This window comes from Hoplias malabaricus, chromosome 6 (assembly GCF_029633855.1).
Source record: "Hoplias malabaricus isolate fHopMal1 chromosome 6, fHopMal1.hap1, whole genome shotgun sequence".
NCBI classification, from domain to species: domain Eukaryota; kingdom Metazoa; phylum Chordata; class Actinopteri; order Characiformes; family Erythrinidae; genus Hoplias; species Hoplias malabaricus.
The window spans coordinates 37,112,979-37,128,325 of NC_089805.1; the positions used below are offsets into that span (position 1 = coordinate 37,112,979).

At 42.3% G+C, this 15,347-nt stretch overlaps 2 protein-coding genes across 6 annotated transcripts in view; one reads left to right on the forward strand and one right to left on the reverse strand.

Moving 5' to 3' along the window:
- runx1t1 (RUNX1 partner transcriptional co-repressor 1) overlaps nucleotides 1–15,347 on the forward strand; it is a 59,807-nt gene that overhangs the window by 41,784 nt on the left and 2,676 nt on the right. For 3 of the 5 annotated variants that reach the window (XM_066673945.1, XM_066673948.1, XM_066673946.1), the window contains exons 4-9: nucleotides 622–711; nucleotides 6,671–6,852; nucleotides 9,996–10,246; nucleotides 11,455–11,552; nucleotides 12,083–12,284; nucleotides 13,023–13,091. In XM_066673945.1, coding sequence (XP_066530042.1) covers nucleotides 622–711; nucleotides 6,671–6,852; nucleotides 9,996–10,246; nucleotides 11,455–11,552; nucleotides 12,083–12,284; nucleotides 13,023–13,091 — 892 coding nt within the window. The remainder of the gene's footprint in view (nucleotides 1–621; nucleotides 712–6,670; nucleotides 6,853–9,995; nucleotides 10,247–11,454; nucleotides 11,553–12,082; nucleotides 12,285–13,022; nucleotides 13,092–15,347) is intronic. The other 2 variants (XM_066673947.1, XM_066673950.1) reach the window with 2 other exon arrangements.
- lrrc69 (leucine rich repeat containing 69) overlaps nucleotides 1–15,347 on the reverse strand; it is a 55,178-nt gene that overhangs the window by 4,635 nt on the left and 35,196 nt on the right. The window lies entirely within an intron of this gene.

Consider the following 15,347-nt stretch of genomic DNA (forward strand, 5'->3'; position numbering starts at 1 on the left):
AAATTGAAAATAGTGTCACCATCCTGTCAGTCTGTTAAAATGAGATAGAGCAGCAAGAGTGGGAGATAGAAATTAGTCATTTCTTTTTTTTTCTCCCTCTTTTTTTTCCCATTGCGATAGGAGTTACTCGGCAGGCATTGAGCAGCTGGAAGGGGCGATATATGCCAGTTCGCTCGGCTGAGATCAGAGACTAGCAGGAAGCAATATCCTTATTAAACAGATCAAAACGTCTCTCCTCCATCCTCATGTAAAGCTGCCGTCGGGCCGCTACACGCGTGTCCTGATATGTACATTATCTTGTATCGCTAAGACAGACACCAGAGGCGCAGTTAACTTGTAAGGTTTAACACTGACAATGTTGTTATTATTATCAAGTGTGTGTGTGTGTGTGTGTGTGTGTTCACAATGATTGTGCAGTCAATATTTGCTTATATTAGGAGTGGCTAAGGCAAATGTTCACATACGTGGCCGTCCATATGCCTCCCATTCCATCTTCGATTCTTTCAGTCTGCAGCAGGATATACTTTTGTTTCCAATAAGTAATATTATCACTTAATGTTTTCCATATGTACTTATGAGTGTGCTTCTTTTTCTTTTTCTTCTCTCTCTCCCTCTCTCTAGAACTCCACTTTAACCATAGAGGAATTCCACTCCAAGCTGCAAGAAGCAACAAACTTCCCGCTCCGACCTTTTGTCATCCCATTTCTGAAGGTATTGCACAAGCCAGCAATCTGGAAAGCATTTAAACAGCTCTGGAGCTGAGACACAGATGTGCATTTTTCTTTTAGTTCTTTCTGTTATTTTCCCTCTCTCTGAGTTCAGGGAACAAAAAAAGAGCAGGCATATATGAATATGGGTTTTCCCACATGAGTCAACAGACCTTGAGTTTCCTGTTCACTGGGGCCTAATTTTTGTCTCTCTTTTTTTCTGGTAATATTTTATGTGGAAATAAGGGCTGTGAACCCACACAAGCCCCCGGTGTAAAAAGAACAAGAGTGGTCTGGCTCTCAGCACAATAAGCTCCCCTGTTTTTCAGTCCAGTGTTTGGTAATCGATTTCTTCACATGGTAGATGTTGGAGGGCAGCGTATGTTTGAAACCATTAGCAGAACGACATGAGCAACTGTGCTGCTCTGGACGAACCCCAGCCTGTGCCCTGGTCTCTCTCCATGTGTCACTGAGATACATATTTCATTACAGCTCAGGATGACTCGTGCCTGTTTATCTTAGTCTACTTAGAGTGAAACAGTTAGGGCAATAAATGGATAATGGGTACATATGGGTTCACTTGTGTGTAGGCTTGATTTTGTAATGTGTTTCAAATGTCAAGTTAAAAATGGCCGCACATTATGAAGATTTGATATTTGGTAATTGCATCACACTAGAATACCAATTCATTCATTCATTCATTATCTGTAAGCACTTATCCAGTTCAAGGTCGCGGTGGGTCCGGTGTCTACCCAGAATCACTGGGCACAAGGGATTTCTGGCGTAATTACATTATTCAGAATAGTTTCTGCATGTAGTCTAGTAGTTGTTCATTAAAATAATGAGGTCAAATAATCGCTCACACATTCACTCACACCATTCACCTCGCAGCGTGTGTTTTTGGAAGCCGGTGCACCCGGAGAAACACAGGGAGAACACACCAAACTCATCACAGAGAGTCACCTGGAGCGGGTTTTAAACCCACGACCCAGCTGTGTGACACCGTTATGTGTATCACACCATCAAAATATGGAATTAATATAGTTATCCATCCATCCATTATCTGTAAACGCTTATCCAGTTCAGGGTCATGGTGGGTCCAGAGCCTACCTGGAATCATTGGGCACAAGGCAGGAATACAGCCTAGAGGGGGCGCCAGTCCTTCATAGGGCAACACACACACATTCATTCACACACTCACACCTAAGGACACTTTTGACTCGCCAATCAACCTACCAACGTGTGTTTTTGGACTGTGGGAGGAAACCGGAGCACGCGGAGGAAACCCACACACACACAGGGAGAACACACCAACCCGGAGCGGGAATCGAACGCACAACCTCCAGGTTAACAATAACAAAATTTACCACAGCACATTTTCTTTCTCTAATATTTACTGTACTAAAAGGAACTGAAAACCCACATTAGTACATCGTACCAAACCATATTAAGAATATAGTGAATCGTTAAAGTGTTTGATATTGACAGTGTTTGATTGTATAACGACACTGATAAGCTGGTCACACGACTGTTTGACTACAGCTAAATCCTCCGCTCTTAACCTGGACTCATTCATCCTCATCTGCTTAGAAATGACAGCTGTTCTGCAGCACGCCAGCACACCTCCCTCTTTGTGTAACCTTCATACCCTTCCCCCTTTCACCATCTCTCCATTCTCTCTTTCTGTCTATCTCTCTCTCTCTTACACACACATACACACACACACTGGTGCAGGTTGTTTACTAGTCGAGAGAATGACGGAACGCAGTTCCTTCCTTCGATGAAAGCGGAACATGGCCCTTTCACGCCAAGTGTTCCGTCTTGTCCGCTGGCAGCCCTGGGCGGCTCTGTGCCGCAGAAATTGGTCCCATTAGAGCTTCTGCTGGTCGCTGACGGATGCAGGGAAGCATACAGGGATACTTCCCCCATCTCTGTCTCCCTGCACCACGCCATATGCTTACTGTAACATCCAGTCAGGAGGGGTGCTATCAGAGATGCAACTTGTGTTCTCTCACTCACTCTCTCTCTTGTTCTCTCATGATCTCTCTCTCTCTCTCTCTCTCTCTCTCTCTCTCTCTCCCTCTCACAGCTCAGTCGCTGTCATTTTTCTCTTTTTTCTCTATTTTTTCTCTCCCTTTGGCTCTTTCTCACTCTCTCTCTCTCTCTCTCTTACACACACACACACACACACACACTGTTCTCTTTCTCACAATCTATTTCATTTCAGTCTCTTATTTTATTTTGGTCTTTTCATCATTCTCTCTCTCTCTCTCTCTCTCTCTCTCTCTCTCTTCCTCTCTCTTCCTCTCTCTTCCTCTCTCATCTAATTTTAGTGCTTTTCCTCAAAGGAGCCTTTAATGACAAATACCATATGGCTGTGGGAACAGGGGCTTTTATAAGTGCACAGAAGCGCAGCTGCAACAATGTGCATTAGAGGCGTTTTTTCATTAGGCTAATGTCATCTAACGACCCTCCCTTCAGTGTTGGGTTTGTGGAGAAGTGCTTACTGGAAGGGCAATGCGCACCATGCTAATGATGTAATCTGGAGTCAATACCAGCTGACTGCCTTTGTGTTGATAGGATTTTTTTTTCTTTTTTGTGTGTGTGTGTGTGTGATTTCTGAAAATGGCTGTTTTCTCAGATGTTACATTTCGCTGGAATATGATTTCTCTCCATGTCTCGCCAAAGCACAGAGCCAGTGTGTAGTGAGATGTACACAGCAGGACAGGAGTAGTGTTCCACCACATGCTAGCAGTGGGAGGAAGTGAGGATTACGCAGATATGTGGCTCATTGCTTTGTGGTTTGTCTTTGATACTGTAGTTAGTACAACTAACTGTGTCCTAATGGACCACACAAAGGCAGAGCGCTGCACAGAGCTTTTAGGCATTGTTTATGAAGCAGTTTCTTTCTTCAGTTTCATTCTGAATCTTTTATATGTATTACAGTAGGACTAGAGGATGTGGGAAAATCATTATACCAGACAAAATTTAAAAAACCATGGTTCTAGAAGGGTTCTTATTAAAGGAAATGGTTCTATATAGAACTCTGAACACTTGAAGAATTTTTATACGATTAAAGGGTTCTTTGCATCATGAAAGGGTTCTTTAGATTGATGGAGAATGTGCCATAGATGGTTCTATGTAGCACCTAAAACGGTTCCTCTGTTGTTACAAGCTTAACATAAGAAAATATATCTCAGATTGTGATAAAAAAAATGTAAAAATTAAATACAACTCAAGCCCATATTACAGATTAAATTAAGCTGCCGTGGAATGTGTGTGAATAAATATACAGTGGAACCTCTACCTACGAACATGATCCGTACTGTGACCCGGTTCGTAAGTGGAAAAGTTCATTTCTCAAGTCAATTTTCCCCATTTAAAATAATGGAAAAGCAATTAATGCGTTCCAGCCCCCACCCCGAATGTCACCCTTTTTGCACTGATATATGTTTACAACACTCTCAAATTAGTAAAAAAATAAATGTAGCGTTACTAAAAATAAAAAAGAAATACAGTGGTAACAGTAATAAAAAAGAAATAAAGTTTTAAGCGGTTACACATCGCTACCTTGGAGAGGTGACGACTGGCTGGAGGAGTAACACAGGCACTGGCTGTATGACGGGAGGTGGGGGTGGGTGGAATAACGGAGACTAGGCGGGTGAATGTGGGGATACGGCTTAACTTAGCACGAATTTCGATATCTGGGCGCACTGGGAGACTCGCCTATTGGGGTCAGTGGCCATTTCCAGCCGCCGGCTCGGCGGAGGCTTGGGTTCGTTTCTAGAGTCATGGTTCGTTGGTGGAGGCAAAAAATATTAAAATGCTCGGTTCGTACCTTGGAAAATTCATTAGTATAGGCATTCGTTAGTAGAGGTTCCACTGTATAGTGTACTGCAGGGCAGCGTTTGGAAGGCTACATAACAATTGCATGGACATGTAATGGCAACTGATAAGAACCATTTCTAAAGCTTTATTGCAGCAAAGCTTAAGTTGGATTTCTGTAGCAGTATGCAAATCAACTCTAATATATTGACTTAATATAATCAAAATATGTTCCTAATTCTGTGAAAGTTAAAACATTTTTGGGTTGCTAGTGAGCAACGAGGAGGGGAATATCAGAGTGGAGAGCCCCCTGCGGCAAAACACTTCATTCATTCATTCATTCATTCATTATCTGTAACCGCTTATCCAGTTTAGGGTCACGGTGTGTCCAGAGCCTACCTGGAATCATTGGGTGCAAGGTGGGAATACACCCTGGAGGAGGGGGCGCCAGTCCTTCACAGGGCGACACACACACATTCGGACACTTTTGAGTGGCCTGCCCACCTACAAATGTGTGTTTTTAGACCGTGGGAGGAAACCCACACAGACACAGGGAGAACACACCAATCTCCTCACAGACAGTCACCCGGAGTGGGACTTGAACTCACAACCTTCAGGTCCCTGGAGCTGTGTCACTGTGACACTACCTGCTGCACCACCGTGCCGCCCTCAAAACACTTAACATATATAAAATATAATGATCAGCTGCCACAACAAAACACTATTTAATCACAATAAGAACACTTTTATAAACACTGTTTCACTTTCTCACATATACATTTTGTAAATCATATCCCCATCAAAACATGTGCCGTCAATATATAGCACAACACAGGGATGTCTATCATGGCTGCTGTATTAATAATAACACAATGTAATCATGGTATATATTAACATAAGGCACAGTCTCCCTTACAACTAACAAGCATTAGTGGTATTTAAGGCTGATGGTATGAGTCTTTATAGATGTCCACATAGGGTTATTTAAGTTAGAAAAGCTTATGAATGTTTCATGTGGCCTGATGAACACCATCCATGAAGCAAAACAAAACCACACATTTTCTGAACACATTTTCAAGTCCAGCGGGTGGACATTTTGTGCCTATAATTGCCAAATACATAATTCACAACATGAGCTGCCATGGAGGGCGACCTGTCACTAATTGTGATGACCTCCAGTTAATGAAAGTCTGAGGTCATTGGAGTCAAAGCAATCTCTCTCCCCTCTGGTAATTACCATCGTAAGCTCTTAACGCACCATTAGCTCAACCAGTCAGTGACCAGGGGCTGCCTTTTCAGCCTCGTGTCACCATCACCACTGTAGTTTAGTTGCCATAATAGACCCTTGATAGAGTCCCTTCACTTTCAACCAATATAACAAAAAACATATTGGATTTGGGAGAGAATTAAGAGTATGTTCTCCATTAATATTTATTGGTCTGTCCAGTACACTGCCCATAGCAGGCCTGATGTTCATGAAACGGTGTGTTGTGGTTCCCTACTGAGAGAGAGAAAGAGAAAAAAGAAAAAAGCAAAAGAAAGAAAGAGAAAGTGCTTTGCACATTTGGCGTATATGCTGTTTGGCTGCTGTAATGCCCACACTGTTTTCTGGATGGGGAGTTATGAAAACCTTTCATCTGCCGTAAAAATGCTCCTCTTTCACGCCGCTTTGAAGTGGCAAAGCCTCCAAGTGCTTTTTGGAGAAAGCCAGCTCACCTCCTAGTAATCAGCACTGAGAGAGAGAGAGAGACAGACAGAGAGAGAGAGAGAGAGAGAGAGAAGGGACAGGGAGGAAATGAGAGAGAAAGCGAGATAATGCTGGCCACTCTTAAACCACCTGCTTTGAAGATGGCACTTTCCATGTTGACTGTGATTTTTACATGCCCTGGTGCCAGGCAGTAGAGAGACTGAAAGCACTAATGCACAGTTCGGGTCACAGGCAAGACGACGCTGAGCAAGAAAGCACCAAAGTGAGGCCTGTGGCTCCGCACATTTTACCTCCAAAGAGCTTCCCCACAATCACTGTAATGGGTAAACAATGCTTGTAAAAAACCCTGGAATGTGGCCAAGTGCATTGTGACATGCCGTCTTTGTGTGACTGGTGCAGTGCCAGAGCTGAGCGCTATCTCCCCCTACAGGCCAACCTGCCCTTACTGCAGAGGGAGCTGCTGCACTGCGCTCGACTGGCCAAGCAGAACCCTGCGCAGTACCTGGCCCAGCACGAGCAGCTGCTGCTGGACACCAGCATCACATCCCCTGTCGACTCCTCCGAGCTGCTGCTGGACGTCAACGAGAACGGCAAGAGGAGGACACCAGACAGGTCAGTCTGCACTGCCGGGGCTCAGGCGTAATGAACAGTAGACTATTTCAGTACTTGGGTAAAATAACGGATCCAAGTAAAAGCACAGATCTAGTAAAAGTACAACAACTTAATAGTAAAATGTATGTTGCTTTACTAGTAATTTTCTTGAGTTGAAGTAAATGGCCTGTGCTCAAGAAAGTACAGATCCTTCAGTATTGTAAACAAGTCGAGTAGATCTGTGTACTCACACCTGGTAATAAAGGAAGTGATGGTGGCTTCCCATCTTTATCTTTACATGATGGTATTTGTCTTTATAAATGACTGTCCTTTATTGCTGTAATAAAAGTGAGCAGGTGGTGACCGAACGTAGGAGGCAAAAAAGCCTGACACCACCAAATCTCTCATATCTACGTGGTCTGTTCATCATCATTTAATTATCATTTCGTTATCTATGGTTGATCAGTGTGATCTTTGTGTGAACAGCCTCATCCAGTATCTAACAAATGCCCCCAACATGAAAGGAGCTGTGCATATTTTGTACAGTGATAGGGAACATGGCACGACATCAAATGCTCCAGTTCTACTGGTGGAAACCGATGCTGTTTTGACAGCACATTTATAACAGCATTTCCCAGGTTCATGTTTAAGGATGAGCTAGGTTACTCTTTGCTGGGGAGCACTGTGAGCCATTCTGTGTACTGCAGCGTCATGCACCATCGACTTTCTCTGCAGTCCTTTTTAATGAGGCAGAACCTCGCTTTCTGAAGTGGGAGAGTCTGGGATGAGCACATCTGGAGAGGATAGAAAAACACAGTCTATGAGTGCTTGGAAGTGTCCATATGTTTGGACCTATACTGAAGAGCCATTATTCAGTCTACTGAAGGGGCAATGAGTTGTGCAGGACAGTTAGGGTTAATACAGTCAAGCCATACCCTTAGGTGTGCATCTGCAGTATGATAAAAAGTTATAGAACTTAATAAATAACATGCTTTAATATGAATATGAAAAGCACTCCCAAGAGGTGATGGCTTTCTATTTTTTTAGTGCTAAATAAATAAATAAAATTGACTTTTTTTAATATTAAAAAACAGGATCTGATATTAATACATATCACCTCCCTGTAGCTACGGGCTCCAAGCATGCAGTCTTCCTTTGCCTTTTTTCTGTAATACCTGCATATTTGTGGGAACTCTAAAGCCTGGCGAGGTGAGCCTGGGGGAATGGCTGATAACACATACAGATGAGGCAGAGTTCCCATCTGGCTGGCTAAGCGCTTCTGTTTCTGCTTAGCTCTGCACGCCTCGCCTCACCACACTACGAGCAGAGAGAAGCGCAAACATGATATTGGAATTTGAATGGGATCTACGCCGTTCTTAATCATGCCGTACAATGTAGGGTCACTACAGTCTGATTAATATCAAAGGGCTCGGGAAGTACGCCTCCAGAGTAGAGAGAGCTCCCCAGAATGCATGCATAGTGCTTTTTTCTCTTCATTTAGAAGAGAAATGTTTGAGGACACCTATTTGAATAAAATATTCCATTGTGCTGCACAGCTTCTATATACGTGAAATAAAAAAGCGCTGGAATTTAAATGAGCTTGGCGCAGATTCAGTGAATCTCTGGTGATACAACAGAAATGTCTGAGATGTAGAGAAAGATGACATTTTCTTTGTGCTCTGTCTGAAATTAATAAATTATTTTGCTGCTTTTGAGAGTTTTACTGCAATACCTCAGGCGAATGTTGTGTTTATAAAATGTTCATTTTTTAGAAAACGTAAGGAAAATAAGAGCATTCCGTTTCAGTCGGTCTCTATTGGGGATGTAAGCTGTGGCACATTTCATTGACCAGTAACCGGACATTGTTAGTTAGAGGTTAGCCATTAGTTGGACTAAACAGAGCACAAGCAATTGATCAGTTACATATAGGTAGATGCGATTCTGAAATCTGATTGGCTGAGCTATGTTTAAAGCTAGAGGACTTATTGAACATGTTAATTGGAGTTATGCAATGACAAAACTGTCTGCTGCTATAAGAGCCTCAAGGCTCTAGATTATATCCTGGAAAACTTCGGTGAGGTTTTGATTGCTCTCAGCCATGAATTAATTAGTTGATATATTAAATCATAAATGTCACTCTGACTCATTACATCAGAGAAGACAGTTCTACTGTTCATAGTGAAATGCTGGGGTGTTTTATAGCCCACACTGAGTATTGGTTGAGGTGATCTCCAGAGTATCCCATTGTGTTTAATGATGTTCTTTGGCAATATTAAAAGTCGTGTATGCCCAGTTGAACCTTTTGTTATTTTAGTTGAACACCTGTAAGTAACTGAACACATTGTTGAAGTTTTGGGCATATTTTGTGTATGGAATATAGTGTTTTTGTGGTAACCACTGAAGAGGAAGATTTTTCCCATGTTTTGAACACTGCAAGGAAAAACAGAATTGGAAAAAGCTGAGCTGTATATGTTGGGAGGGGGGGTGCTTTGTGGAGCACATGGAATACAGTAGACAAGCATTTGGATTTCTGTTTATTTGTGTTGCGACAAAGAACGCCTCCTTATGTGGAGGTGAACCTTTAGAACATGGTAACATCCCACATACACACACCTGCATGTACCTGAACAAGTGCACACTTTACTCATGGTCAAGCACTGACACATGAATGGAGTGAAGGACATCTCTGTGACAAAGCTCCAGGGGTTTCAGCCCAGCAGAGCTGTGCAGGGTCGAGTGTCAAGTGTGCTTTGACTCCTGTGAGCAAACACACTTTAAGGTCTTCAGACCACACAGTCCATCAAAACATCCTTTATAGTGCGAGTACAGCTCTCTCCGTCTCTGGCTGTAAAGTGCTGTGATGTTCAGTGCTAGAAATCCGCACTGCCTCAGGAGCCGTTTCAACAGATTCATATGTGCCCTCAACACTAGACAAACTATGCTCTTAGCACGAAGGATTGCATACAGTTTTACACTAGAGGAACCATTTTTTGAAGCAATAATGATATATTCTCAACAAGGACACACAGTGTCATCAATTTAATGAACAGTGTAAGGAACAAAAAGGAGGTTTCAGACACATTCAGTAGTGAAAAAAACTCCTTCTCCTCTTTTCCCTCTCCATTAACCTTCCAATCCTCCTCTCATTCCTTTCCTTTCTCCAGAACCAAAGAGAACGGCTTTGAGAGAGAGCCACCACACCCGGAGCATCCGAGTAAAAGACCCTGCACCATCAGCCCTGGTCAGCGCTTTAGTCCCTCGAACGGCCTGTCCTACCAGCCCAATGGCCTGCCCCACCCCCCTGCACCCCCTCCTCAGCACTACCGCCTGGACGACATGGCCATCGCCCACCACTACAGAGATAGCTATCGCCACCCAAACCATCGCGAACTCCGTGAACGCCCACGGACCCTTGGTATGCTTTGACTGGGGCCTAATGTTTTCAGATTTTAGGATTGGATTTGATGAAAGTTCTTTAGGAAATGATTCCATATGATTTATGTTTAGAAATACACGCTGTACACCAGTATAAACACAGTATGTAAAAAGAATCAGAGGATAGGGGAAAAAATGTAACAATTTTTAAAGGTTTTCTCTTTCATAAATAGACTTTCATTTTATCCCAAATATAAGCAGATTTCATTGAATATTATTACAATCAAATCATACCACACATCCAAGTCAGCAGAATAGTGATGCTTATTTCTAACAAATGATTGATCACAAATCTATGAGTTTTAGGGCCAGAGCGTTAAAAAAAAAAAAAAAGATTCCGAGATTAAAGTCAGAATTCCGAGAAAAAAAACTCGGAATAATTCTGAGAAAAATCTTGGAATAATTCTGAGAAAAAATGTCTGAATAATTTTGAGAAAAAATCTCGGAATAATTCTGAGAAAAAATCTCTGAATAATTCTGAGAAAAAATCTCGGAATCTTGTTTTTTTTTTTTTTTTTTTCCGAAGCTGTGGCCCTAAAACTCCGTCGTACAAATCAGCTGTGAAACTATCTGCTGTAACAGCTATTTCATAAGAAACTGTCGTATATTGGAAAATGAAATAAAACTCTGAAATGTGAGGATGTAGATATAAGTAGGATCTGTAACAGAGAGATTTCCGGCACTGCCTCCTATCTTCTATATTCTTGTGGAAATTAAATCGTGCAAACCACATTTGGAAAAAGGAACATAGTTTAAAACTGATATGCGGCATATATATATACACTATACTAGCTTGACAAATCACATCCAAATAGGGCTAAAATGTGCTAAAAATACAGAAGCGTGCTCCTCTGTGATGTATGAATGAGATATATCTGAGCCTGGCAGGCCTAATTCCACCAAGAGAGAAACTGTGCCCACAGGCCAGTACTGAGGAGGGAGAGTGAAGAATGAGAGTATAGCAGGGGTGGGTAGTGTGTGAGCGATGAAGAGTGTGTGAGTGTGTGTGAGAGATGGCGAGTGTCATAAAGGGTCTGAGTGATAGCCCTGAAACAGAAGGGTCTCCGAAATGATTCCACTGCTGAGGGGCCAGTTGGAGAAATGGGAAATCATGGTACAAATAGTAATGAGTCTGGTTCTTTCTCACTCTGATCTCCTTCCATTTCTCTCTCTCTCTCTCTTTCTCAGGGATGCATGGGGGCACACGTCAGGAGGAGGTCATTGATCACAGACTCACAGATAGAGAATGGGCCGAGGAGTGGAAGCACCTTGACCATGTAAGAAAAGTAATAACATTTTTATTACTATTCAAAGCACGTACGTGTATGTATGTGTGTCTGTGAGTGAGCGCTAGGTAGTGATTTAATGTGTCATCTACTAACACCAGCTCTGATTGAAAATGCTTGGAATGTGTGTTTATGTGTGTGTGCATATTCCTGTATTTTATTGTCGTAACAAAACCTTGTCGTTCGTATACTAATGTCTGTAACTGTGGAATATTTTTGTGGGCCTTTTCATTCAAAAATAGCGAATGTCCCCTGGTTTGGAAATGACAGTGACAGTTTCCACATGACAAATATAGTGTTATTTTGAAACCGAGCCACATCCTTTCTGACCCATGTAAAGCATTACCATTAGCAACAGCAAAGTAGCAATTAGCAGCTCTACTAACAGCCGGAGGGTCTGACCTCCTCATGAATTTCACCATCATCACAAAACATTAGCTTACTAGAGCCCTGTAATTTACATTCATATTTATTCTAACTTGGTATTGTTTGCCCTGTGCTGTTGTACTCAGCATGTGTGTGGTCCACAGCTGCTGAACTGCATCATGGACATGGTGGAGAAGACGCGCCGCTCTCTGACAGTGCTGAGGAGGTGTCAGGAGGCTGACCGCGAGGAGCTCAACTACTGGATCCGCCGCTACAGTGACGCCGAGGACCTGAAGAAGAGCTCCAGCAGCAGCAGTAGTCAGTCCAGGCAGCAGAGTCCAGCTAGCCAGGAGAGCAATCCTACAGGTAAATATAACCACCGTCCTAACACCCCACACTGCCCAACATAACTGGCCGAACTGCGGGACACTGAGAGGAGTGTTTACAGTTCAGATGAAATCACTTACCGCCGTTGTGTAAGGACTGTGTAGGATATAGCACTGTGCAAGTGGAAGATATCACTTTTATATCATTTCCAGTCAAAGCAGCCACATAAAATAAATAATATTTATTATTCTTTATTACAGCTTCCTCTCTTTGCAGTAGTCATGCTTTCAGTTCCTCAGATACATCTGTTGACTCTTAGAGGTTGAAGGATTTTTCTGCTTTTTATAACCCAAGTAATTCCAGACATATTCAGTGATGTTGATGTCTGGACTCTGGGGTGGCCAGTCTGTCGTCCATTGAACGCCAGAAGCTTGTCAGAGTTGTTCCTCAGCCATTTGTCTTCTGGAAAGCTCCACATCCTTTCAGACACCTTCAGATCCTTTTCATATTGTTTGAAAAGATGGAATAAATTTAGATGCTGATTTTCTCAAACAGGGAAGCTTTAAGTACAGGGATGGTCTTTCATATTCGAGTCCTGTCTTCAAATCATTCGCTGAATTCGCAGTGGTTCCTCATCTCAAGTATTTTATTAAGAATATCTAACTGAAAAGCGGCCTCTGATTTTGCACAGTTCTGTACATTTCCAAAGTGCCGCAGTGAGATGATTTATTGAGGTGAGTTATAACAGAAGGGCCTGTTCCTCTTTCTGTGTGTCAGAGATCCACCGGGAGCTGCTCCACAGGCCAGTATCCGGCTACGTTCCCGAAGAGATCTGGAAGAAAGCAGGTGAATAAGCTCTCTTTGTCCTATTGTTATTGTGCCCACCAGCCCCCCGCTCGCTCTTCTCACATTTGCAGGGAAATTTGAGGAGAAGTCATTTGGGTCATTTTATAGCCCATTGTAATAAGGGGCTTTTTAGTCAATTTATCACACAGTCAGCACACTGGAATTCGTGTCACGCTGCGCTCTAGAACACTCCCAGATCTCTGGAATATTCTCTGACTGTTGGAATTTTTTATTATTTTTTTTTTTTTCATTTGTGAGCAGTGGAGTCTTTTCTCCGTAACAGTGTGTGGGCATTTACAGTGAGAGGTTCAGAGATAGACTTTATTGTAGCCGAGCTCCTGTAAACGTTCCAGCGGTGACGTTAGATCATAAAGCAAGCGATCTGAGAGGGTTAGTGCTCCCAGGCTTTAGAGCACTTAAAGCACTACTCCTGCTATTAGAGCAGAAGAACTGGCTGACTCCCCCCTCTCTGCGGCACCATTTCATCTGCGCGTCAGTTAAAAAATAGATAGCGTGATTAAAAGGCTTTGTTTAAAGTGTAGGTGATCTGGGTGAACTATGACAGATGATTGATACTGTAACAGGAGCTTGTTTACACTGGCTTCTGCTCATTTAAAGGCATCTGCTGAAGCAGTTGGCGTCTTTGCTCCGCAGTCTAATTGAAGGCCTCATAAGGACAATCTAGCTAATCTCGTTCAGTTTTTTTATGAGCTGTGCTCCTGGTCTCCATTTTAGCTGAGGCATTGCCATCACGGCGCAGCAGTACCACCCGGCACGAATCTCTGCAGATTGAAATTCCATCCGAACAGTGGAATATAATCACAGCAAAATGTATCAGGGAACATAGTTCATATTCCGTGACCTCAGCCCATCAAACGGAGGACGCCATGCACCAAACCACCGCGGTTTAACAATCCAGTCCAGTCCGGATGAAAATTGGTCCCCGTTTTGCAATCCCACATTGCAATCACACTGCAATCATATTTATGATTGAGGAGGAGGGTTTGTGTGACCACGATCATCTACTTCTCTTACTCAGGAGGCATCTACGTAACACTCTAATTCATAACAGTTTAGGCTCTCAGACACATCAAGGCACTTTGGCTGAACAGTGTTTATGCTCAGTTAGACAAAGGTGGGCAAAACGGCACTAACATTGTGATAAATGGTGTGTTTTTCTGAGAATATCGTGAGCATATCTTTAGCATTGATTTCGACTGTTTGACCAACGTTAAAATGAATTGTATTTAGTGAAGCACAGTATTAGAAATGTTTTCTACAGCAACTGTGTCAAAATATCCTCTTACACATCATTCATCCTGATTTTTTTAAGTAGTAATAGATTAAGACATTAACAAAGAATTTAAGTTTGGAGAGTTCACAGAGAAAAGTACCTGTTCCGTGTTTAAAAACTGAGATGCTGATCAGGCCTTTGTTTGAGACAAGCTCTTTACAGTAGATTATGAATATTCATATCCCTTCCATGCAGTGTCCTACCAGTTTTCATATCCTGTACAGCATGGGCCTTTGGGAGCACAATTGAAATGCATAATTTAAATATAAATTGCCTGATTTGCATATATAATTAGACAAGGTGCGGCTTTGAATGCGGAAAACAACAAGAAAAACCCATCTCCTGGTCCTGCCGCTCAGATGAATTTCTGTGTCAAACGTATTTAGCATCAATGCAATAACAATACAACACGCACCGGTAAAGTGTCAGTCCACAGGAAAAAAAAGGTCCTCCTGCTTTGTAGGTGAAAAATCAGTTCTTCCTGTAATCTGTTTTGTGAGGTGGTGTTGCCAGGGTTTTATTTATTTTATTTAATTGTCTCTGAAGCGAGACAAGAAGAAAACGATTGTCCTATTTTTCCTTGTTTACTTGTCTTCATCACACACAGAAAATCCCAGTCATGTTCAAACGAAAATTGATGCTTCTAATTAATCCCACAATGCCCTTTGTCAGTTTTCTCCTGCATCAAACCAATACATCAATTAAACATCATTCAGTTAGTTTTCAGAAAGACACTTTAATGAGATGGTGGATTAAGAAAAGTAAATAATTACAGTTGCTTTTGTTGCTGTTGTTTGGGGCCGATTATATACTTTAAGAATGAATAACTCTAAGGGAAATAGTTGTGTGATTGTTTGGTGGATGAGATTGTGTCGGTGTAAATCCTGTGGGTGTGAGTTGCTGTAGGTCAATGTCTGTGTCTGGCGGCGGTAGTAAAGAGTTCGTGTGTGTGTTTGTGCATC